Genomic DNA, 23,037 nt, shown 5'->3' on the forward strand with positions numbered 1-23,037 from the left:
TCATTTATTACCAGAGAACATTGTCAATTTCAGGAAGCCTTGCTCATCCAGAACAAGCACCTGCCCTGGCGGGTGCCCACCTGATCCATCCCACCGAAGGTTTCTTGCAAGTCTCCTGAAGGTGTGAGCGTCTTGCTCGCTCTGAGGGATGCATAGAGATGCCCTGAGTCCGGAATGCCATTGGAAAGCTCCTGAGCACTCATCTTCACCAACACTTTGAAGTGCTCTTCTTCTTCAAAGCATGGGCTGCAAAACACAGGGAAGTCTTGGAGATCACCCCAGATCCACTTTGATACCATAGCAAAGTTTTTGCAGAATAAGGCAGTAGCTTTCAATTTTTCCTATGTGCTTAGGAATTAATAACAAGTAAAATCAGGCTATACTTGATAAGTGAAGAGAATATCTTGGCAAAGCACTTCAGAATTAGATACATCCAACTCCCACTTATTAATATAAGGCACAAGTAGAGTTACTTGTTAAATATTTCACTCCACAGATGCATCATGTCCGGCAGGTTCCGTTCCAGGCAGAGAGACGAAAATAGCACACCCTACACCACCAATGAAAAATACAAAAGATGAAATTAATCGTGGTACCATTAAAAATAAGGACACTGTAGAGACAAGCCCTTGACTACAAGCATGATGGAGAGTGGAAGGCTACCTGCTCATAGGTATCCAGCTGTGAGTCATCAGGGAGCACATGCGGTGAAACGGTCATGCCTCCAGTCTTCAACTCAATCTGCTGGGCTTGCTCTCTGTAGTCCAGGATGCCACAACCCAGTCTGATGAGCAAAGAAGTACTGAGTTACCAGAGCTGCCCGTCATTTTCAAAAACCGTACAGGTTATACATGTGGACTCATAACCACAGCTCTTTGTATCTCCTGTATACTTCATGGTCCCTGAGCACATGTTAGCATAAACTTCTACACATCTCATGTTCCCACTCAGAGGTACAAATCCACTTCTCCATTTGGAACTCATGCCCAGCATCCGGGTTGCCAGACACCAGCAGTTAGTGTTAGCTGCTAATGATAACAGGACGATTACACTTTTATAGCCTTGAGCTCATACAGCTTTTGTGAGTGCTCCCTTCCCCCTAAATATTTTCACACTTATTTCATTTGCTCAAATATCAGTCAATGCAGTTGGAGGGACCTGAGAATTATGTGCAGAAATTCTCTGTGTACTGATGTCCTAAGAAGAAATGTTATCAATATGAGCAAAGAGCACTACTATGAGCTGTCCCTGGAAACTGATTTTAAATACAAACACTGGGAGCTTTGTTTAGAATTGTGGAGAGTTGGAACAGAGCTTCCTGAAACTCAAAGAGGCATTTTCCATGCAGGCCAATCCTCAGCCAGCACACAGGCTCCAGAGTGTATGCTGGACAGTGGGGTGGGACCCAGCCACTGTGCATGGTGGTTTGAGTTTCCTCTACTTTTTCTTTTATTCTATTGTTTTATATGTATAAGTAGTTGACTGTATGGATGTCCTGGTGTCTGTAGAGACCAGAGGAAGACATCAGAATCCCTGGAACTGGATTTACAGATAGTTGTGAGCCACCATGTGGGTGCTGGGAATAGAACCCGGGGCCTCTAGAAAAGCATCAAGTGCTGCTGGGCCATCTCTCTAGCCTTAGTTTCCCTTTACTGTCCTATAACAGGAGACAATTGCATCCTGCAAATGTCAAGAAAAACACCATGTACAATTTCTAATCTGTGGGGGAAAACAGCCAGTGCAGAGTTAGCACAGGAGAAAAGCAGAGATGGAGATGAGGGCACACAAACACACACACACACTGTAAAAAATATGTTGAACAACATGGATACGCATCTATTATGATCTACAACTCACTTGGTCAGCACACTGCAGAAGAGAGGCACATAGGGCCTCAGTTCCTCTGGAAGGGTGTTTAAGCTGGAAAAGGCTCGGAAATACACCATGCCATTGGTAGGCTGGGGGCAGTACTGCACAGGGATGTCCCCAGCTGGAAAACAAAAACAATCCTTTGGTTTCATTCATTAAATTGGAATGGATCTGTCATTGTTTTGAAGCAGGGTCTCATTTACATAAGGCTGTCCTCAAACAAATGTTTATGGAAGGATGGCCTTAAGCTCTTGGCTCTTCCTGCTGGGATTACAGATGGGGCCCTCACACCTGCTCTAAGTGGTGGTGCTGGGAATGGAACCCAGGACTCCATACATGCTGGGTGAGCTCTCTACCAACTGAGCTACATCTCCAGTCCCTAATCATTCTTTAAGAAATCACACTACAGCTTTTCAAGGATGAAGGTTTAAGACCTGGAAGAACATAGAAGCATGGCGTTCATTTCCTATAGCTGACACACGTTTCCTCGCTGCACTTCCATTTTAGTATGAAATGGAGATAGTGCGGCGGAAGGTAGTCCCTGCTTGCAAAAGCACTGGGATGGAAAATAATCATGTTCTTTGGATTTCACCGCTAATTTCAGCAGCATCTCACTGTCAGGTTCATCTGTATCTTTCCTTCAGCAACATGGTTAAGTCCACCTTGATAGCCATTCCCACAACATCTGACTCCACTGCTGTAGCTCTATTTGCTGCTGGTCCTCCTATCCGACCCTTCAGGAGCAGAGTATAACACTCTGTCCTCCACAAGCCCCCATCATGACCATAGGGCATCTCCCCAGAGGGGTAGGTTTTCTGGATTCTGTTTTATGCATCAATTCCCAGCAAAGGGCCCTACACTGAAAGAAGAATGAAAGCATTTGTTCATGATTGATTTATTGTCTCTCTTTCTTGAGATTCACTTGTAAATGAAAATGTAAGAGGAGTTGGGGTGACCACTCAGTGGTTAAAATGCTTGCCTCACAAGCATGGGCGCCAGAGTTTGTGTCTCCAGACATCCATGTAAAATGTCTTAGCAACCCTCTTGGAATTTTAGCCTTGAAGGCTGGAGATGGGGTTCCCTGGAAGAAGCTGTCTAGCAAGACTAGCCATATCAGTTAACTCTGGGTTTGATTGAGAGACCCTGCCTCAATAAATAAATCACAGGGTCAATGGAGAATGATTCCCAGTGTCAACTTCCAAGTGCTCATGCCCCCAACATGTGTACTCAACCACATCCACTTACATCCAGAATCACACACAGCCATACCCACACATGAAAATAATGTCCAGGAGTTCTCATCCCCTCCTGCCTCTCCCTCTCAGCTGAATATACAACCTATACAAACAAATTAGACATGGCAAGTGAGATAACCATTGTTAAAATACGAAAGGCAGGTTAGAGAAAGCCCACAGGAAACAGTGTTTCTACCCTGGGGCTGTCACCCAGTGCTTGCCTAGCATACAGGAGGCTTTTGGTTTCAAAAATCCCATTGTCCACAGTGCCTTAAAGCCCACCTCTGGTTGGATTCACAAAAAAAAACTACCCATGCCACTCACAAGTTCATATGGTAACATATTCCAGGAAAATGCTATTCCAGAGACAAGAGTTTCTCATGCCACCAACCATAAGCAAAGAGAAAACCAAAAACTGAGATCTCATAGCAGTGAGAGAAAAGGCCAACAACAGCATTCCCAGACCCCATCCTTTCTTTCCTTCTCAGTACCTAACTTTGCCAGGTGTTTATCTCCCTCCCCCACATCCTCTAGATGTGAGGGAGGGGCTCAGAGAATTCCGACAGTCTTCACAAGCCATTCTGAATTGAACCACAGGGAAACGAATACCCTCACCTGATTCCAGGAGCAATGAATTCCCTCAACACCATCAAATCTACTTATAGGAAGAAAACAAAGCTGCTTACTGAATAAAGAAGCCTGTCATCATTAAAATCAAAATAATTGGCAAAGAGTGGGGAAAAGCTCAGTTGTTGAAAACAAGGGCCTGAGTGTGATCCTCACAATCCACTTAAAGAAAATAAGTCAGGAGTGGAGACGCACGCACACTGGTCATTCCTAAGTTGGGAGATGGAGACAGATCACCGGCCTAGCTGAACTGCAAAACCCCAAGTCCCAGTGAGTGACACTGTGCTAACAGTGTCTTGAAAAATCAGGTGGATTGTACTTGAGCAGTCAGCAACAAGATTGGCCTTTGGCCTACATGTACTCACGCATGCACACACACCAAACAATAATACTTCGCAAGGCATATATATAAACAGCAGGGCTATATAAACAGGTTGCTCACTCAGATGTTTTTCGGGAAACATCCAAAACCTAACCCCGAATGTTTGCAAACTGCTTCTTATATAATCAAAGAACCCAGGCACCCACGAGAAGGACTTGATAGTGACCTGCGAGGGCGATGTCAAACTTGGTGAAAGGCATGATGGGCTCAATATCAGAGACTTTTAATGCAGGGAGACAGGAGGCATCTTGAGGTTTACTTTGCTGAGTCCGTAATTCTAAACCTAATGTGGAAAAAAGGAAATGAAAATGAAAACCAAACAACCCTGATTGAAAGTTTTAGGGTGTTATGTTCTTGGTCTGCTATTCTTCACTATATAAGATCTAAAGAAAGCCACTGATGCCACAGGTAGAGAGAATGTGATCATCAAAATATATAATGTGGTTGCCACATCGTACCTAGGCCACCTGATATGACTGCACCACTCTGCAACTACTCCAGCACCCCAACTGCCCTTGCTTGTATACACTTAGTCAACACTTAAAACACTCAGCTATTTTTCTTTTTCCTTTCCTCTAATAAAAAGGTTCCCGTGGTAAGGACTTCAGACCTTACCATGGTCGTCAGACACCAAAAACCATGGATGTGAACTTAATAAAACTTTTCCCACTGCCAGACATCTTTTAGCTCCCAATACTGGAGCTCTCGCTTTAAAGCCCACTACATGAAACAGCCATTAAAGGCACCAGCACTGTGCCTACTTTATGTGAGCTCTGAGGAGAATCTGCACAGAAAAAAGCACCTTCCATGACCTGAGCATCATCACTAACATCTTGAACTACTGCTCTGCTTTAACTTTCAACTTGACACAACCCAGAATCACCAGAAAGAGAGTCTCAATGAGAATTTTCTATCCAGGCTGGACTTGGGTATGTCTGTGAGGGATTGTCTTAATAGAGTTAACCGAGGTGGGGAGATCCACCCTGAATGTAGGTGGCACCACTTCATGAGCTGGGCTCTGAACTGCCTAATAATGAAGAAAGCTAGCTGAGCACAAGCCAAGTAGGTGAGTGGGCATACATGCTGTATTCTCTGCATGCTGATCTTGACTATGGACACGGTGTGATAGACGTTTCACATTCCTGTCACCTTAACTACCCTATGAAGGGTGGCCCGTAACCCTCAACCCTGAACTGAAACAAATGAACTATGACGTCAATTTTCTGATATGGACAAATGTCATGGTTGGAACCCATCATGACATATCTGAAGTCTGTACGTGTCCATAAAATACCTTGCCTCTAGCTATTAGGAGTAAGCATTAAGACAGGTACATGGCCTTTAAAACAAGCAAAACTGTCCTATTGTCAAGTATTGGGTCCCTGTTTCTTAAGGTGGGTGGGTGGGTGGGTGGGTGGAGAGGCAGACAGGCACAATGGCCTTCAGCTGAGAACTACTGCTGATGTAATTAACTACATTCCCTGGCCTGGAGGTCCAAGCCTCTAATCCCAGCTACCCAAAGGCAGGAAGATGGAAAGTTCAAGGTAAGTGTTGAGCCCTTATCTCAAACAGTGAAGAGACAAGAGTCAGAGCTTAGTGGGAGTGCCCTTGCCTAGCTCCCACAGCACCCTGAGTTCATGCCCCAGGAACACAAGGCCATCATAGGAACTAGATGCATCACATCAAATCAAGTAAGCCACATCACCCCAATGCCTCTGACCTTTCTGATAGATCTGCTGCTTGTCCGCCTGCGAGAGCGAATTCACCTTTTGCTCTAGCTTTTCAGTCTCCATTTGCGTTTGTTTCTCATAATATTTGTCATCTGGTTTCATGGATAAAGTCAGCTTGTGCTGATTGTTCTGCAGGAACCATGGCAATAACAACCCAGATTAAAACAAGAACGAGTGAAATTAAATCAAACAAACTAAAACATCTGAGAGCAGTGTGCACTTGGGCTTACGGTTCCATTTACCCACATCTCAGATAATGAGAACTTTGTTAGGGTTGTTTGGCAGCTATGTGCATACAGGCCATATGAAACACTCATACCTGCTATATGCTCAGAGCATGAGCCATAAATAGATGCTGTTACTATAATTGCGCCAACTGTAACCAAAGAAAACCTGCACTTTCTAATATGAATTATTTTAAAGATAAGAGAACTCAAAATTAATTTTTATCTAGTATATGAATTTCCAAAAGGCTTGACCTATAATCTTTTGCTTGTTTGTTTTGAGAAAGTGTCTCAGGTAGCCCATGCTGGCCTCAAACTTACTACATAGCCAGGAATGACCCTGGACTCCTGATCCTCCTGCCACTGCTTCCCCAGGGCTGGAATTACAGGCATGTGCTATCATGTCCTTTTGTGGAACAACACTTACAATTCATAGGTTCATAAATTAAGTGAACGAAACAGATGTTGACCAAATATACAAGAGAAATGGCAGGTGTTCTTAGCATGCTTCTGTTATTTACTTCAACAAGTAAGCATGCGTACACAATGCCCAACAAAGTAAGGATGTGGATCAGACTTAAATAAGAACTCCCAGCAGCTGGATGTGGTGAGGCAGAGGCAGGAAGGCTAAGAAGCCAGCTTGGGTGTGCATGCCAGGACTTCAATCTAAGTGTATATATTGGGGGGGGGGGGGTGTATAATGGACACAGAGAAATCATAGGTCCAATGATCACATTCCTCGTCCCAAACAATGGCAATTCTTATGAAAAAGCTATCATTTAAAATAGGTAACAGTGTGACCCTCAAAAATTAAATAGAGTACAACAGAAAACACACAGCCAAGTACAATTTGCTAGAAAGCAGGGTGAAACAGGCATCAATAACTCATTCTATACGCTGTAATAAACCAAATATTGAACTTGCATTATAATCTCAAAAACAGAATTTAAGGTGTATAAGCACCTTAAATTTTTTATTATACACACACACATACATATGTAACAGGAACTGACTAACATAGATTATGATCTTCACATTTTTCAATAATTTGACATTTTTCAATATTCTGAATCTAACTACCAAGTCATAGACAGAAGACTCTCCAATTTTCTTACCTTAAAATATTGCTCTACTTTTTCTTGTAAAAATTTTGGATTTTCTTTAAGGCACTGCCTAAATTTAGTCAGCTGATTTCCCATCTGCAGGAGTTCCACAGGGTCCCCATCGTGATTCCAGCAAGAGGCTATATACTACAACAAAGAAATTTAAATGTACAATACAGTGTTATCACCTCAGAAAAGCTAGGCTACCTCAGTAAAAATCAAAGGCATGACAGTCTATTATGATACCAGTGTCTGCTTAAACACACCATGGGTGAGGGGTAGGGATATAGTTCAGTTTGTACAGCACTTGTCTGTTATGTCCAAGGTCCTATGTTCAATCCCTATCAGCCTCCATTCTCAAGACAGAACTGTTTATAACAAAGTTTGAGTCATTATTTGATTGGATAAAGACCTATTTGCTCTATTTTGTTTATGATATATATTAGCTACATAAATAAATCTATTTCATATGAAAACATAATACCCCCCAAATAGCCAATTAAGGGGCTGGGGAGATAGTTTAGATGGTGAAGTACTTGCTTTGCAGGCATATTCTTCTGTACTTAGTTTCCAGAACCCACATTAAAAAGAAAGAAGCCAAGCATGGTGCTACATGGTGGTAAGGCAGAGATAGGTGGGTCCCTGTGGTTCACTATCTAGCCAGCCTCACCTACTTGGTGAGAGGCCAGTGAAAGACTCTGTCTTAAGGAAGAAATGGTGGACAGTAGCTGAAGAGCAACATCTGATGTTGCTCCCCTAGTCTGTACATAGACATCCAGATACACACACACACACCATCATATACACATACACTTTGCACACTTAGATACATATTCACAGGCAAGTGAAACAAGACTAATAGCCAACTAAAGAAGCCAATCAACGAATATTAAAAAGAGGTAGCAAGGTGCTCAGCAATAAAGAGAGCTACTGCTCCTGCAGAGGACCCAAGTTCAGTTTCCAGGGGAACCAATGCTGTCTTCTGGCCTCCAAAGGCTCCTGCATGCACACAGTGCACATTTAAGAAAAGTCTTTAAAAAGAAAGAAACACTGAATCATAAGTATGTTTGAAAATGATCTGAAACTAAATCATAAGTACATCTGTGTTTCATGAAAATCAGTTACCAATGTTAATCAATATACTCAGTGCTGTCAAGAGCCACAGCTCTGATAAGTAGCAGGGGCACTACTGTAACCCTCACATCCAGAAGGCTGAAACAGAACTGAGCTTGGGGCTACATGGGAGGGCCTTGTTTCAAATAAAAATAAAAATTAAAAAAAAAAAAAAAGTTAAAAAAAGAATAAACAACACACCAATAAAAAATAAACCCAGAAAGAACTACTACTTCTAAAATTAATATCAAAACCAAAGGGAAAGCATAGGTAGTATGGAGATCACATACTGATGTCAGGGCCAGGCCAAAGCTGGTAGACTGATGCTTCATTTGGATTTCAATTTTATGAAGCAAAGCTTCAATCCGATCATCTTCAAACCCTTTCCTGGAAAAAAAAAAAAAACACACACACACACAAATTAACAAGTGAGATGCTGTGAAGAAAGAGAGGTCTCAAAAGCACATGGTGGCTGAGGTAATATTGAAACAATTAAATAAGTGATATATAAGGACAGACTATATGAGGAGGAACAAGGGGTAGGACATAAAGATGGAAGAAGAGAAATAAGAACGCACACACATATATATGTATATGTATATATGAAAATGTCACACCACCCATTATTTTGCATGATAAAAAAAAATCGAGAATAAAAGCCAGATATATAAATAAATTGAACCAACACATGTCACACATTACATTGCTAGGAGGTTGGCAGTACTAGCAATGGAGATGGTTCAGTTTCCTTCCCACAGAACATTCATGAGGGGAAGATGGAAGTGGGTCATCATGACCCTCGTACGTACTCAATAACTTCTTCAATTGTCCTGTCTACGAGCTCTCTGACTGTCTTGACGTCTTTCTCTGCAATCCCTTGGAGGCCAACACTGAAGTAAGCCTCCCGTGTGTAGCCATTATATCTAGAATACAAAAGCCAACAATGCATCAGCAGCCAAGCACTTTCATTCACTGACACACCACACTAAAGACTTCTAACTCATGATCCCACTACAGACCACATTAAAGCAATGCACTAAAGTAACGGTCTCAGACACTTGCTTTTCATAGCTACTCAAATGTACAATCAGGGCCTTTTCAATATTTCTAAAAGTAAGTACTACTTAAGCTTTTCCAATATGGCAAAACAATCCTGGAAACAGTGAACTGCTGAGTTTTACAACATCTTAGTTATTTTAAGGAATACTTAATGATATGAATTTTAAAACACAAAGTGGTATTTATGTCAACTACCAATAAATCGAGGTCTTGGAACACCGACAGGCCTGTAGTGCCAGTTATCCCACAGGCTGAGGCAGTGGGAATGAAAATGCAAGGCCAACCTGGGCAAATCAGGCAATCAATCAAACTATCAGGCCAGTCAATCAGATTAACTAAATCAATCATGTCAATTTCCATCAAAGCAATCAATTCACCCTCCCATCAACTACATCACACCCTATCCATATCAGTAAGTCACACCAACGAACCGAGTCAATCAAATCCAACCGAAGAAGTGTAACTTACCCAACATCGGGAGAAAAGTCTGTGCCAAGTCCAGATTCAATCAAAGCTTTGTAAAAGGGGGAATTGGGCCCAGCAATCAGGAGGGAAGACAGAAGGTTCAACGTGAAGGCTTCAAATGTGTCAGTGATGCTTCATTGAGGGGTTGGGGAGGGAGAATAAGGGTGGGTAAGAAGGGAACACAAAGGAAAATTGCTGGTGGCTATATATGTTTTCTTTTTTAAAGATGTCTGCATAAACAGGTTTATTATGCATGTTTGTAGTTACACACATATACCTGACAGCCAACCTCATGTGTCAATCCTTGGGTTCTATCCAGCTTGCTTTTGGAGACAGCCTCTCTTATTTTTGTAGAAGGTTCTGATGCTGCTAAGCTGGCTGGACAATGAGCCCTGAGGATCACTATATCTTCACTCCCTGCCCCAAGCACTGAGATTACAAGTCTGTGTCACCATGCTCAGCACTGAAGTCATGGGATTGAACTCAGGTCCTCATGTCCTATGTAATGAGCAATTTGCTAATGGAGCCTTCTCTATAGCCCTAAGGGCTTTTAAAGACATTTAAAACTACTCTTAAATGAGCATCTGCTTCTCCAACCAAGCCTAAGTTCTCCTAGAAATTCTTGAATTTTTATTTTAATAATTGTATAGGATGGGGGGGTGGTTCATTACCAGAAAATTAATTTAGTTCCACATCAAATGCTACCACAAGATGGTCTGCCATGTCTTTGGACAGAGTGTAGATTCAGCAACAGGATTGTGTCCGCACTGTAAGAGACTGTGGAGTTATGACCAGCAGCCCTGTCCTTCCTTTCTGAAATGCTCTCAGGGCATGAGTGTGAGTGAGGCTGCTCTTCAGCAGGTTTGTTTGTGACATATTCTCTTGAGGATAATGTTCACAGGACACTTATACCTGGAGTGGACCAGTAAACCCTCAAAGCTCAACAAGCCCTCTGATTCATATTAATGAATCAATTAACATCATATATATTAAGTAGGGAACGGGATGAGGTCAACTGGTAGAGTACTAGTCTAGCACACATGAAACCCTGGCTTCATTTCCCAGCACTGCACTAAAATCAGGAGCTGTGGCCCATACTTGTCATCACAGCATTTGAGAGGCAGAGGCAGGAAGAGCTGATTTCAAGGCCATCCTTAACTACATAGCTAGTTGCAAGGCAGACTGAACTGCAGAGACCCTGTGTGAATGTGTGTGCATATGTATATACAACAAGAAAATTATTGGCTGGCAGAATTGATTTTCCCAACCCCATTTGTTATATTAAAAACTTCACATTTGTTCTCTATTCTTAAAACGTGATTGATTCCTGGATCCTCCTACCTGTCCATTAAATTACTCCAGATGGGTGAATTAACTAGCCTTCTAATCTGCCTTTTGTCTTCCTGTCTGCCAGCAGAAAGTTTACAACACATACTTACTCAGGTAAGAGGAAGCTAACGCTCACAGTTGTTTGTTTAGAGGCATCTGTAGCTAATGAGTCTGGACCACATGTTATATGGAATTCTCTCTGCAAAATGACATGATACTTTTAGGCAGGCACTGGGCATGAACCAACCATAAATTATCTGGACATGTAAACCCATTGCAGTAAGTCAACTTCTAACAAATAACCACTCCCTCAGTCTTGAAAAGCTCTGAAACACTGCATACCCCAGGACAACTTCTCAAAATATTAGTACTACATTGTTCAAGTCTTTGTTCTAATACATTTAACAGGCAGGTAACAACACTGACAAAACTGGACGGGGCACTCACAGGCTTGTCCCAGTGCTGCTGGGCTGGCACTGCTGTACTCTGCTCCATTTTCTGAAATTTACTCAGGGCTTCTTCGTGGATTTGTTTCAGGTGCTGTTCCAGCTGAAAATTGCCATAAGTGAAGAATCTAAGGATTTAAGGGAACATAGCACCTTATTTGCTTGGAATGGACATGGAAGGATTTTGCATGAGAAGGAAGGTACAGGGTGGGTGTATACCAGCTAATCTCCCCATGAATGTAAGCTGCATACAGGGATATTTTTTGTTTTGAGGCAGTCTAACTACACACAGCAAACATGAAGACTTGGTTACGTGTAACAAAAATGATTTGATTTTACTTTGAACCTGCTGTAAAGGCATTGCAAAAAAAAAAAAAAAAAAAAAAAAAAATGAGTTCCTATGAGATACAATGTGTACCAGAATGTACTGAAGATTGGCAGTCCCAAATCAGGAATTTCATAAAATTCAACTTTAGGCTACAATTACCAGACTGCACATTTTTAATATAACACACTTATGTAATCATCTGAGAAAAACCTACAAATATTAGGGGCAATCTTTCTTTTCTATTAAAAGCTACCATTTAAAGTACAAGTATTAGCCTATTATGGTGGTACATGCCTTTAGTCCCAGCATTTAGTAAGCAGAAGCAGGTGGATATCTACGAGTTCAAGGCCACTTGATCTGCATCGTAGATCTAGGCCAGCCAGAGCTACACAGTGAGACCTTGTCTCAAAAAAAACACAAACAAAAATACAATATATACAAAAATACACACAACAACTAACCAACCGAGCAAAAAAACTAAATAAAGTTCAATTATTACCATTCACCATTTACAGAACACTTCAGTCTGCCAAAGACAACAGAAGGCTTCATGAACATTAGTCCCAGAGTGGACACCACCATTCACAATCTATGAGTAATAAGGCTGTGGCTCAGACCAGGATGGGGAACTGGGACTCCAGCAGAGGTGACTCTAAAGGTAGTTTGCCAACTGAGAGTTATGGCTGAAGGTGTTTACAGTGATGCCCCAATGAGATCCAGAGGTGAAGGAAAGCAACACAATCTCACCCAGAGCTACAAATTTGTTTGGCAAACATATATTCCTCCAATGGGAAGCCACATGACTCAATGTAAGAACTGTAAGAATGCAAGCAGGTCAACTATTGGTCCATCCTCAACTCTACACCCAACACTACCTGGCATTGCTCGGGTGATAGTGAGTGGCGTGGAACTGTTTCAGCTGCTCCCACGTGAGCTCTGGGATGCACAGTGGGTCCCCTCCAGAGACCACAGAGTACGTGTGGTCAGGAAGAAGCTTGTTCTGGAGGTGCTGGGAGAATATCCTCTCATTGTCTGTCTTGAAATTGAAAAGAAGTAAGTTAATGGAAATACTTGCAAATGAAATGCCACCCTAGGGCCACAGGACTATAGTTTAACTTAGCATTCAAGTTATTCTTAATCTGTGGACCCCAGAACTGACTCTCTTAGAAGCACAGTTTGAAGTCAGAGAAAGGGCATGGTGAGAAAAGGATGTGTATGCAAGAACTCCTTGGTCCACTAACTATACAGACACAAGGATGTTACTCCCATGGAGAGTCATGAACAAAATGATACCAACTGAAGTATGAAAGATAACGAATTTACTATTCCAAGAGGCCATAAGAATTAGAGATTGTCCTGGTATATATAAACCACCTCATGTGCTTCCAAAAGAGTAGGCCAGGCCAGGACCGGCCTTCACATCCCAGGTCATGTATAATGATAAGTGGCCCCAGACAATTTAAGGAGTAAGGTGAGAATATTAAATAACCACAGGTCTCCTATATACCAAGTGAATACACATTACACAATCTTACAAAGGTGGGCTGGGGGGAAGGCTCAGTGGTTAAAGAACTTGGTGCAAAAGTATGACCACACAAATTTAAATCCCGAGAACACACATGAAGCTGGATGTGATAGTGACCCTCTGTAAACACAGCACTCCCTTAGCAAGATGGGAGGTGGAAAAAGGACAATGTGCAGAAGTTCCTGAGCTAGACTTCCTGGTGCGAAGAGCAAGAGAACCCACCTCAAACAAGATGGAAGGCGAACATAAACACCTTACACTGTCCTCTTACCTGCACACACACCTTGGCATGCTACAGCCTGTACTCACGTATGAACATGCTTTGTACAAATACATACTTTTTTTTTTTAAACAAAGATAGTTTTAATACAGCAGAAATGAGGAAGAATACTTACAAACGCTCCTTTCATCTCATTAAAGACGACTCCTTTAAAGATCAAGGGAGTCTGAGGGTCACTTGGATTCTCATGTTCTAGTCGCCATCCTTCCTGCCTACATAAACAACAAATGGGTAAATAAAAATACAGTAGTGAGCCCACTACTAAAGTCTATATCAAATAACTGCTCATAACATACCAAAAGTCCAGTTCCCTCAAGCATGGGAAGAAAGTTGCATCCAAATATACTGAGAGGAGGTTCTGAAAGTCTTTGGGGTTTTGTGTGGAAAATGGATACATCGTATAATCGCTGGCTGGGGAGGAAAGAAGAGCAATATTTTAGAATATATGAAATGCTTCCAGAACGTCATGACTTTGAAGTCTCACTTCTTGACATCCTTCACTATTTAACTCCTGTGGAAACTGAAGGGCTAGCACCACAGTTGGCAACTGCTCAGCGCATCACTCTGAGCCTTAACCTTTCCCAAACTCCATGTTGTCTCTGAACAGACACTAGCACCAGCCCTTCAGTGACTTTCCCTGCACTTTGATTTGATCGACTGCCTGACTTGGATGCTTCACTGGTTCAACTGATAAGATTGATTTAAGTTAAGCAATACAGACATTAATCACAACATTATAGATGCTATATGGATATCCCCAATTTTATTTTGAAATATATCAGAAAAAAACTCCATACTACTGTGCTGAAACTCCAGTTTTCATTTACTTACTTGTTAATTGTGTGTGTGTGTGTGTGTGTGTGTGTGTGTGTGTGCGTGCGTGCACCTGAGTGCACACACACATGCCTGTATGACTGTGGAGACCATTGGTTGATGTTGATACTTTTGTCAGTCACTCTCTGCCTTATATTTTGACACAGGGTCTTGCACAGAATCTGGAGCTCACCAACTCAGCTAGATTGACTGGCTAGAAAAAAAACAAAGATCCTCCAGCCTCCATCTCTCCTGCATTAGGATTGCGGGTACACACCCCTATGCCTGGCTTTTGTGTGGGAGTCCTGGAGTTCTGATCTTGGGTTCTTGCCCTCACACTTTGTAGCAAGCACTTTATCAACCGAGCCATATCCCCAGCCCCCTAGTACTCCCATTTTTATAATCTAAGCAAGATGTAGCTTTCCTAAAATAATTGAGTTTCTAACATTTCTCACCTTGTCCAGGGATGGATAAAAATGATTCTATCACATTAAGTCCTCTTTTGCTCTTGGAAAATAATTTGATTTACCCACTTAGATCTGGTAGACCAGCACGGTTTTGATTCAGGATGTCAGACCTACCTGTGAAGGCATTCATAAATGTGGACAGTGACCTGTTGAGCATTTTGAAGAAAGGATCTCTGCATGGGTACTTCTGAGAACCGCAGAGAACAGTATGCTCAAGAACATGGGGCACTCCAGTGCTGTCCATCGGGGTCGTGCGGAACTGTACACTAAGGGAAGGGAAAGATGACAGCCAGGTGACGAGGGGTTAGCCAAGATTCTCTAACAGAATTCCTACCTATGGTCACCAAATCATTAAAAATAACCATCCTCATGTCACAATCTTTTGATAAAATACTTTCTGACTATAATGACTATACTGTAAAATTTCAATGTATCTAGGTGATAGAATCCTTAGATGAATTCATATACTCTTCCTTTGTGAAAAAAGGGGAAGAGGTGGAAATAGATTCCCACTCTACAGCCCAGTCTGACATGGAACTCACTATGTAGCTTAGTCCCACCTAGGACTTACCGAAATCCTCCTGCTCCTCCTACTATGTTTACTGGAGAGCCACCATGCCCCAGAAGGCTTACTTTTTCCTAACATTTCAGGGTATATGGTAGATGTGTTAGACAGAGACATTCAGGAACATGCTCTTCAGGGGATCACACACCTGAATAAGTTGTTTTTGTCTTCCCTCGCCAGGTGCAGGTATCTGGCTCCTGTGTTGTCATGGCTGAGCTTTACTGCTGTTAGGAACAGTTCAGGGACAGGAGTGACCTGGGGAGAGAAGGACAGTGTGAGCACACTGACACAGCATGGCTGCTTTCAACACAGGAGAGCCAGCCTCTGTGTGTGTGTGTGTGTGTAAGTCCATGCACAAGTGTGTGGAGGTCAGAGGACAACTTCGGTGACATTCCTTAGGAGCAGTCCACCTTGTTTTTTTGATACAAAATCTCACTGCTCTGGAATTTGTCAAGTAGGCTAGGCTGACTGGCCAGTGAGCACTAGGCATCTACCTGTCTCTCCCTTTCTGTTAGGGAACTGCAGCTGTAAGCCACCATTCCTGGTTATCTGTTTTAACACGGATTCTGGGTATCAACGTAGGTCATCTTGTAAGTATTTCACCAACTAAGTTACTTCCCCTGGCCAAGAAGAGACTGACTGTCCTGTCTTAAACTAGATGCCAGGAAGCCAGCATTTCAGACCTGGTACAGACAGACCATCATATCCAAATCCTGAACTCACAAACAAGAAAATTAAGACTCAACTAAAGCCTGATAAGAATGCATGCTGTTTCTGGTCTTAATTAAATTACTTATTCTTTGTCCATCATTTTCCAAGCATGTTACATACAAACTGCACATTACCATCCATTCCCATTCCCACATTTACAGATGAAAACAGCTGAGCCTCAGAGTTAATGACCACTGTGGCATGATCCACCTGGCGTCCATGTTCTTTCTACTGAACTATGTCATAAATGCCTACAATAAAAATGAGTAACTCCCCACTCCTCAGGGAGGGAGCAGAAGCAGAGAGAGATGGAGGAATGATCTCTTACTTGAGTGAGTCTCTAAAGACCTTGATATAAATGAAAGTATTCCATCTGGGGAGATAAGTAAGACAGTAAAGTGCTTACTGAGCAAACATAAGGGCCTAAGTTTGACCCCCTGCATCCACAAAAAGTGAGATACAACAGTGTATGTCTGTAATCACAGCATCAAGGAGGCAGAACAGGACAACTTTTGAAGTTCCCTGGTAAGCCAGACAGTCTAACAAAATCAGCAAACTCCACGTTCAGTGAGAGATCCTGTTTCCAGGCTGTGGATGTAATTCAGTTGGCAGAGGATTCGCCATGTATGAAGTTCCGAGTTCCATTTTCATTACCTTATGAAACAGAGTGAGAGAAGTTGAAGGCTGTCCTTGACTGTACTATATCTTTGAGGCCAGCCAGGATTACATGAAAACCTGCCTAAAAAAAGTAAAGTATGATTGAGGAAGATACCCCCAAGGAAGAACTCTGGCATCCACAGGGACACAGACATGCACATACACAGTGTCCTATCATACTTCCATATCAGCTGGTCCTCTTTCATTCAATCACAAGCCATTCATTCTATGATAACTATACCATTATCCTACTCTCTTCTCAGATTGTAAGCTGTCCACATCTCTAAAGAAAGTTATTGGCAAAACTACAATTTTAGAACCAAGTCTCCAGAGTCTAACTTAGGGGCCCAAATGCACAAATGGCATAAAGAAAGCAGGCTCTTGATACTCCTGTAGTTACAGCTGGCTTCATATTCTTGAATTTACTCAGAGAGATGCTTAGTACTGAAAACCAGGAGATAATGTGAAGCCTGTCCAACAACAGCTTTCAGGGCAAATGTTTTCAAACAAGAATTACCATTTCTCCCAACTTTCTCTTTATTTTTTGAAACTGGAAAAGACTACACCATTCTGAACAAGGTCTTCATCACTAGCAACTTGTTCTACAAATCCACATTCCTCTGCACGGCCTTTTAGAGAGTTCACAATGCTCTCTCACCATATTTTTTTTTTTTTTTTTTTTCCTTTCTGACTCACCACTCCAAGATCTATCCCAGAACTAAATCTCCAGTTTCATTGGCCTTGGTTATATGTGCATGCTTACTAAATTCTGCCTTTTGTTGCAGCCTCATGAAGCTTTCTAGCTCACAGGCGCTGCCTTCTTGTATTTGTTAAATACAAGCACAGTACAAATCCTGTGACCAAAAACTTGACATGTGGAATTTCTTTCATATATGTGTAAGTGTATTTAAGAAAGGGTATGCATGCATGCATGTATGTATACCTGTCATGAGACAGTATATTTCAAGCTGGCCATGAACTGACTAAATATCCAAAAGTGACCCTGAACTCCTGATCCTCCCGCCTACACCTTTCATTTATAGGCACAGACCACCAAACAAGTTTTCATATGGTGCTAGGGATCAAACCCAGGGCTTTTGGATCCGAGACATTCTACAAAGTGAGCTACATCCCCTGCACAAATTTTTCAATAATTACACTGAATAAATAAGTAACATGAGGTAATAGAAAGACAAGAAAAAGAAACAACAAAACCTATTTTTTTCATGTAAATCAAGAAGATACTAGTATACCATCTTTTCTTTGTGATTCCAAGACCAAATAGATAAAAAGGTTCTATGTAAGTCTAGAGACAACTGTACCTGAGGACAGAATATGAAGGAGGACACATAGGGGGCAGCAAACAGCATTTGTACTGAACTCAGTGAATGATGAGGCTTGGTTGTAGAAATGTCAGTGTGTTTGACTACAAAAGCCCTACTTTGGTGATTGGGGGAGGTGTCATTTTCTAATATCTGAAATGACTGAGGCTTTGAAGGGTATGATTAAGACCAGGCCATTATTTCATTTGTAAGCCACCTAGAGTGCCTGCCCCAAGTCAGGAAGCTCACCAGGTCCTGTCTACTCCAAGAGATCCCATCTGCTGGCGGGAGCTGAATGTGGACCAACCTTTATTGATAAAGAACATGGCAAAATAGATGGGTGGGTACCTGCTTTACAGTGAACCCATGGATCTTTTCGCCAACTTTATACTGTAGAGCTCGCTCACAGGCTTGATCACTCTTCTCCCTCCATACTTTGTGGTGTACCCTGCTGAGTTTAAAGAAAGTTCTCAAAGTTAGTGAATTTCCTGGATACTTGTTTGGTTAATTATCTCAGTGACATATGTAAATGATCCCATAGGATAAAGATAACTAAGTAAAGGGAACTTGTACCCTGCATCTTCTAAGATCTCAGACATTTCAAAAGACTAGTTTCTAGTTATGTTCTTTCTGTTTTCACCTTGAGCAGAAACAAAAGCACAAGGCCTTTTAAAAAGACAGCACAAGAGTATCATGTGACCAAGTAAGCTTACTGTAGGAATGTACATAGATAATAAAAAGAAAAACAGCAAATACAGTTTAAGTCTGATGGGAATGACTACCCAAAAGAGATAAAAGTTAGAACCTTGTCAAGGGCAATTTTGCCAAGTAATGATGACATCACTTGAAATAGTTATGTTCTCAAACTGTATGCTTAGGAAGTTTTCTATATAAAAGCTCAGAAATATCTCCCTTAAAGGTTATATGGACAGGAGGAAAAGAAAACAACAGCAATAAACAAACCCAAAACCCCACCATTTCAGTCATTGGCAGTATCAGGGAGATATGCTAAAATCAACTGGTTTTCCTTTCTGACAGAAAATTCTAGATTATGGGTAGAAATTTTAAGAAACTTGGTCATCAGAAAAGGATCTGCAAGACAGCACTGAGACAAAAAGTGCTCACTCACTTTATATTCTGGTAACAACGCTTTTAAAGCCCACACCCCCACAGAAACCTACAGCCCCACATCTCCTCACCTAGACTAACAGCAGTTTGGGTGACTATAAAATAAGGGGTTGGATTAGCATGAAAGCTAAACACTTTTAAAAAGCATCTTTACTTTTCCATAAATTGAGTCACTACAAAATGTTCAGCTCCAGGAGGCACAATTTAAAAAAACACCAGCTTGTCATGGTGGGTGCAAATCTATTAATGAGAGCCATAAACTGCCTCTTTTATTACACAGTTAAAATCCACATCAAAGCCCATGTTTACTTCAAACAGCCTTGGTAACCCACACTCAGGACCACCCACTCGCTCTGGGATTACCAAAGGTCCAAGAAGGGAAAGTGGGTCAGGACAATGCCCTGGACCCCCCCTTAGGACACCGTTGTTACCCCAACTCTGGTAGCTGGGACAGCAGCTTCTTGGGGAGAGCGTGCTGTGCCACAAGTCGGTGATGGAAGGACTACTGGACAGGCTCTGTTGGAAGTATGGATTCTTGGTTTGGGGAGCCAAGAAGAGAGTTTGGGGGTACTTGAGGTACGCGCAAGAAATTCTGGGATTCAGGAGCTCAAGAGGGGTCTGTTACCCGTGCCCAGGGATGGCAGAGACCCGAAGTCTCTCGTACCGGTCCTGCCCTTCCCATCCGCTGTTGCCACCCATACATATTGTCTCACCTGCAGCTCAGTCGCTGTAGAGTGCACAGTCCCGGACGACCGCTGAAGCGCCACATGGCATGTGACCAGTTTGGGGCAAATGTGAGAGCTGCCTTTAACCTGACGCACGGCGCGGGGCGGGGAGCGACCTCGAGACTCTCATTGGACAGGCTGCATGGAGACGTCGTCTGCAATAGGCTGGAGGGGAGAAAGGCGGTTCCTCCTGCCATGGGGCGGAGCGAAGTGCGGGGCGGGTGATGGGCGGGTGATAAGTGACTGGCGGGCCGCAGAGGATAACCAATGGGAGGAGGGCGGGAAGGAAGCAGAGTTAGGGCGGGACGTGGCGGTGGCGAGTGGTAGGTTCATTGCTGCAAGAGCCCAGTCCGTAGAAACGAGAAGGGGAGCCTTTGCTAATGAAGAGCTTGATGTGGGTATGGAGCACAGCGTAGACAAGTGAGGGGCGAAGGGTACTTGGGCAGGTGAGTGCCTGACTAGAGGAGTTGGGGCGGGGGTGGGTGGGCGCAAGAGCCGGGGGAGGGTCTTGTGCAGATTAGGCGGTGGAGCTTTGCTAATGAGGAGCGGGTCCTAGGCAGATAAGGGGCGGGTTAGATGCAGGTGCAAGTGAAGGAGGACCTAGCTTTTGCTGTTTGCAGACCAAGTAGATGCAGATAAGGGGTGGGGCATATGCTGGTGAGCAGTCCTGGAGAAGCGCGGCACATTAGCACATGAGGGGGCGGAGCATGGTGCCGGAGTGTCTGGAGCGAGGGGGTGTGAATCTTGAAATACTCTTTGGTTCATTCAAATGAAACTGAATCTGCTTCGCCCACCCGTAGTACTAGAATGACAGATGAAAAGTTTCCAGATGGATACCTTTCCGGTGTCTCAGCCTCTTGAAGTTGTGACTTCAAGGATGCCCCACTGGACTGTAGCCGCGTCCTAATTCCATGATGTTACCATTAGAAATGGTCTTCTCACAGATAATCCCCAACACACCCTAGACAGTTCAGAGCTCCAGCAGGGGCATGTGGTTCACTGCATCTGTTCTTCTCGTTCCTCTGTTCATTTCGAGTGTAGAAGGGAGACACTAGTGTGGCTTAGGGTGTGCAAAGTCCCCACAGACCCTTCTCAGAACCAGGAGACCTAAGGAGGTCAGTACCTGAGTGGGCTAGGTCCACTCCTGTGAGTTGGAAGGGGCATCTGGTTTTTAACAAACCTAGGAAGTGTTTGTATGGGACTAGGAAAATGAGAGGACATTTCAGACCTCAGTTTCTTTTGTTTTAAATTTATTTATTTATTTATCAGACCAATCCCAGTTCTCTCTCCCTCCCCTCCTCCCACTCCCCTCCCTACCCGCTCCTCAAAGAGGTTAAGGCCTCCCATAGGAAGTCAACGAAGTCTGTCCCATCACCACGTTGAGGCAGGACTAAGCCCCCCATACACATACCCATGCATAGGCTGAGCAAGGTGTCTCTCCCACAAACTCAGTTCATACACTACAGTTGGATCCTGGTCCCACTGCCAGTGACCCCATAAACTGCCCAAACCACACTATAGTCACCTCCATTCAGGGGACTACCTAGATCAGTCCTATTGAGGTTCCCTAGTTGTAAGTCCAGAGTCAGTGAGCTTCCACTAGTTCCGGTCAGCAGTTTCTGTGCGGTTCCCCATCCTGGTCTTAACCCCTTCGTTCATATTATCACTGCTTTCTTTTTTACAATTGGACTGCAGGAGCTCAGCCCAGTGCTTAGTTGTGGATCTTTGCATCTGCTTCCATCCATTACAGATGAAGGTTCTGTGATGACAATTAAGGTAGTGCTCAATCTGATTACAGGGGAAGGCCAGTTCAGGCACCCTCTCCGTTAATGCTTAGGGTCTTAGTTGGGGTCATCTTTATGTATTCCTGGGAATTTCCCTAGTGCCAGGTTTCTTCCTAACTGTCCTATCAAGATATTTCTTTCCTTGCTCTCCCTCTCTGTCCTTTCCCCAACTCAACCATCCCATTCACTCCTGTTCTTCTCCCCACTCCCATTCCTGCCTCTCCTCTCCCCTTCCCCTGCCTCCTTTGTCCCCCTCCCCCACGTTTCCAATTTACTAAGGGGAACTTGTCCATTTCCCCTTCCAAAGGGGATCCATGTCTGTCTCTTTTAGGGTCCTCTTTGTTACCTAGTTTCTCTGGGGCTGTGGCCTGTAGGCTGGCTGTCCTTTGTTTTATGTCTAATATTCACTTATGAGTGAGAACATACTATATTTGTCTTTCTGAGTCTGGGTTACACAAGGAAGGATGCTTTCTGTCCATTTGCCTGCACATTTCAAGATGTTCTTGCTTTTTACTGCTGAGTGGTATTCCATTATCCATTCTTCAGTCGAGGGGTATCTAGGTTGTTTCCAGTTTCTGCCTATTACAAGTAATGCTGTTATGAGCATATCTGAGCAAATGTCCTTGTGGTGTGAGTGTGCATCCTTTGTGTATATACCCAAAAGTCAGACCTCAGTTTCTTTAGCTTTGCTTCTTCCCTTCACTCCTCTTCTTGACCCATGGCCCATTCATGCAAACAGATGCTAAAGACAACTGCTAATAGATAGGTCGAATCTGTTTAGACATATAAAGGCTCCAACTTAAACATGAAAGGTGATATACTATGTTCAACAGCCATAGGACAGCTACTCCAGTCTCTCCACAGTGCAACCCAGACTGTACCTTCTTGTTGATGAACTCAAACGAACCTTGACTAAGGTGAGAATAGGAAGGTACAGGTGCCTACAAACACACTGTATTCCTTTCTTCTAAGGAGGATTGGAGTGATGCATCTTAATGAGGCTTCACATGGACTCTATGATCTTGATGGAGGCAGCTGGGTATTATTAACCCTGTTGTGAATGCTCGGGACTCAGAGGCTCTGGGGTATTATTGTGTTTTCTGTTCTCTAAGGGATAGATACTATATAAATCCAGTAATTACCACTTACT

The 23,037-nt window shown here is 43.0% G+C and overlaps 1 protein-coding gene across 2 annotated transcripts in view; it reads right to left on the reverse strand.

Annotated features, from left to right (window-relative positions):
- Nucleotides 1-20,194, reverse strand: part of Pitrm1 (pitrilysin metallopeptidase 1) — a 29,817-nt gene extending 9,623 nt beyond the window's left edge. Inside the window, exons 1-19 of one of the 2 annotated variants that reach the window (XM_051194785.1) lie at nt 20,092-20,194; nt 18,599-18,698; nt 15,709-15,815; nt 15,106-15,261; nt 14,012-14,122; nt 13,831-13,927; nt 12,786-12,946; nt 11,584-11,710; nt 11,247-11,335; nt 9,811-9,939; nt 9,093-9,206; nt 8,574-8,670; nt 7,183-7,317; nt 5,834-5,972; nt 4,280-4,396; nt 1,858-1,990; nt 664-784; nt 474-550; nt 81-246 (exon numbers count right to left, since the gene is read on the reverse strand). In XM_051194785.1, the coding sequence (XP_051050742.1) occupies nt 81-246; nt 474-550; nt 664-784; nt 1,858-1,990; nt 4,280-4,396; nt 5,834-5,972; nt 7,183-7,317; nt 8,574-8,670; nt 9,093-9,206; nt 9,811-9,939; nt 11,247-11,335; nt 11,584-11,710; nt 12,786-12,946; nt 13,831-13,927; nt 14,012-14,122; nt 15,106-15,261; nt 15,709-15,815; nt 18,599-18,698; nt 20,092-20,147 (2,232 nt within the window). In that variant the 5' untranslated portion in view covers nt 20,148-20,194. Of the gene's footprint in view, nt 1-80; nt 247-473; nt 551-663; nt 785-1,857; nt 1,991-4,279; nt 4,397-5,833; nt 5,973-7,182; nt 7,318-8,573; nt 8,671-9,092; nt 9,207-9,810; nt 9,940-11,246; nt 11,336-11,583; nt 11,711-12,785; nt 12,947-13,830; nt 13,928-14,011; nt 14,123-15,105; nt 15,262-15,708; nt 15,816-18,598; nt 18,702-20,091 lie in introns of both variants that reach the window. The other variant, XM_051194784.1, reaches the window with a different exon arrangement.
- Between the last annotated feature and the right edge of the window lie 2,843 nt (nt 20,195-23,037).

This window comes from Phodopus roborovskii, unplaced genomic scaffold (assembly GCF_943737965.1).
Source record: "Phodopus roborovskii unplaced genomic scaffold, PHOROB, whole genome shotgun sequence".
NCBI classification, from domain to species: Eukaryota; Metazoa; Chordata; class Mammalia; order Rodentia; family Cricetidae; genus Phodopus; species Phodopus roborovskii.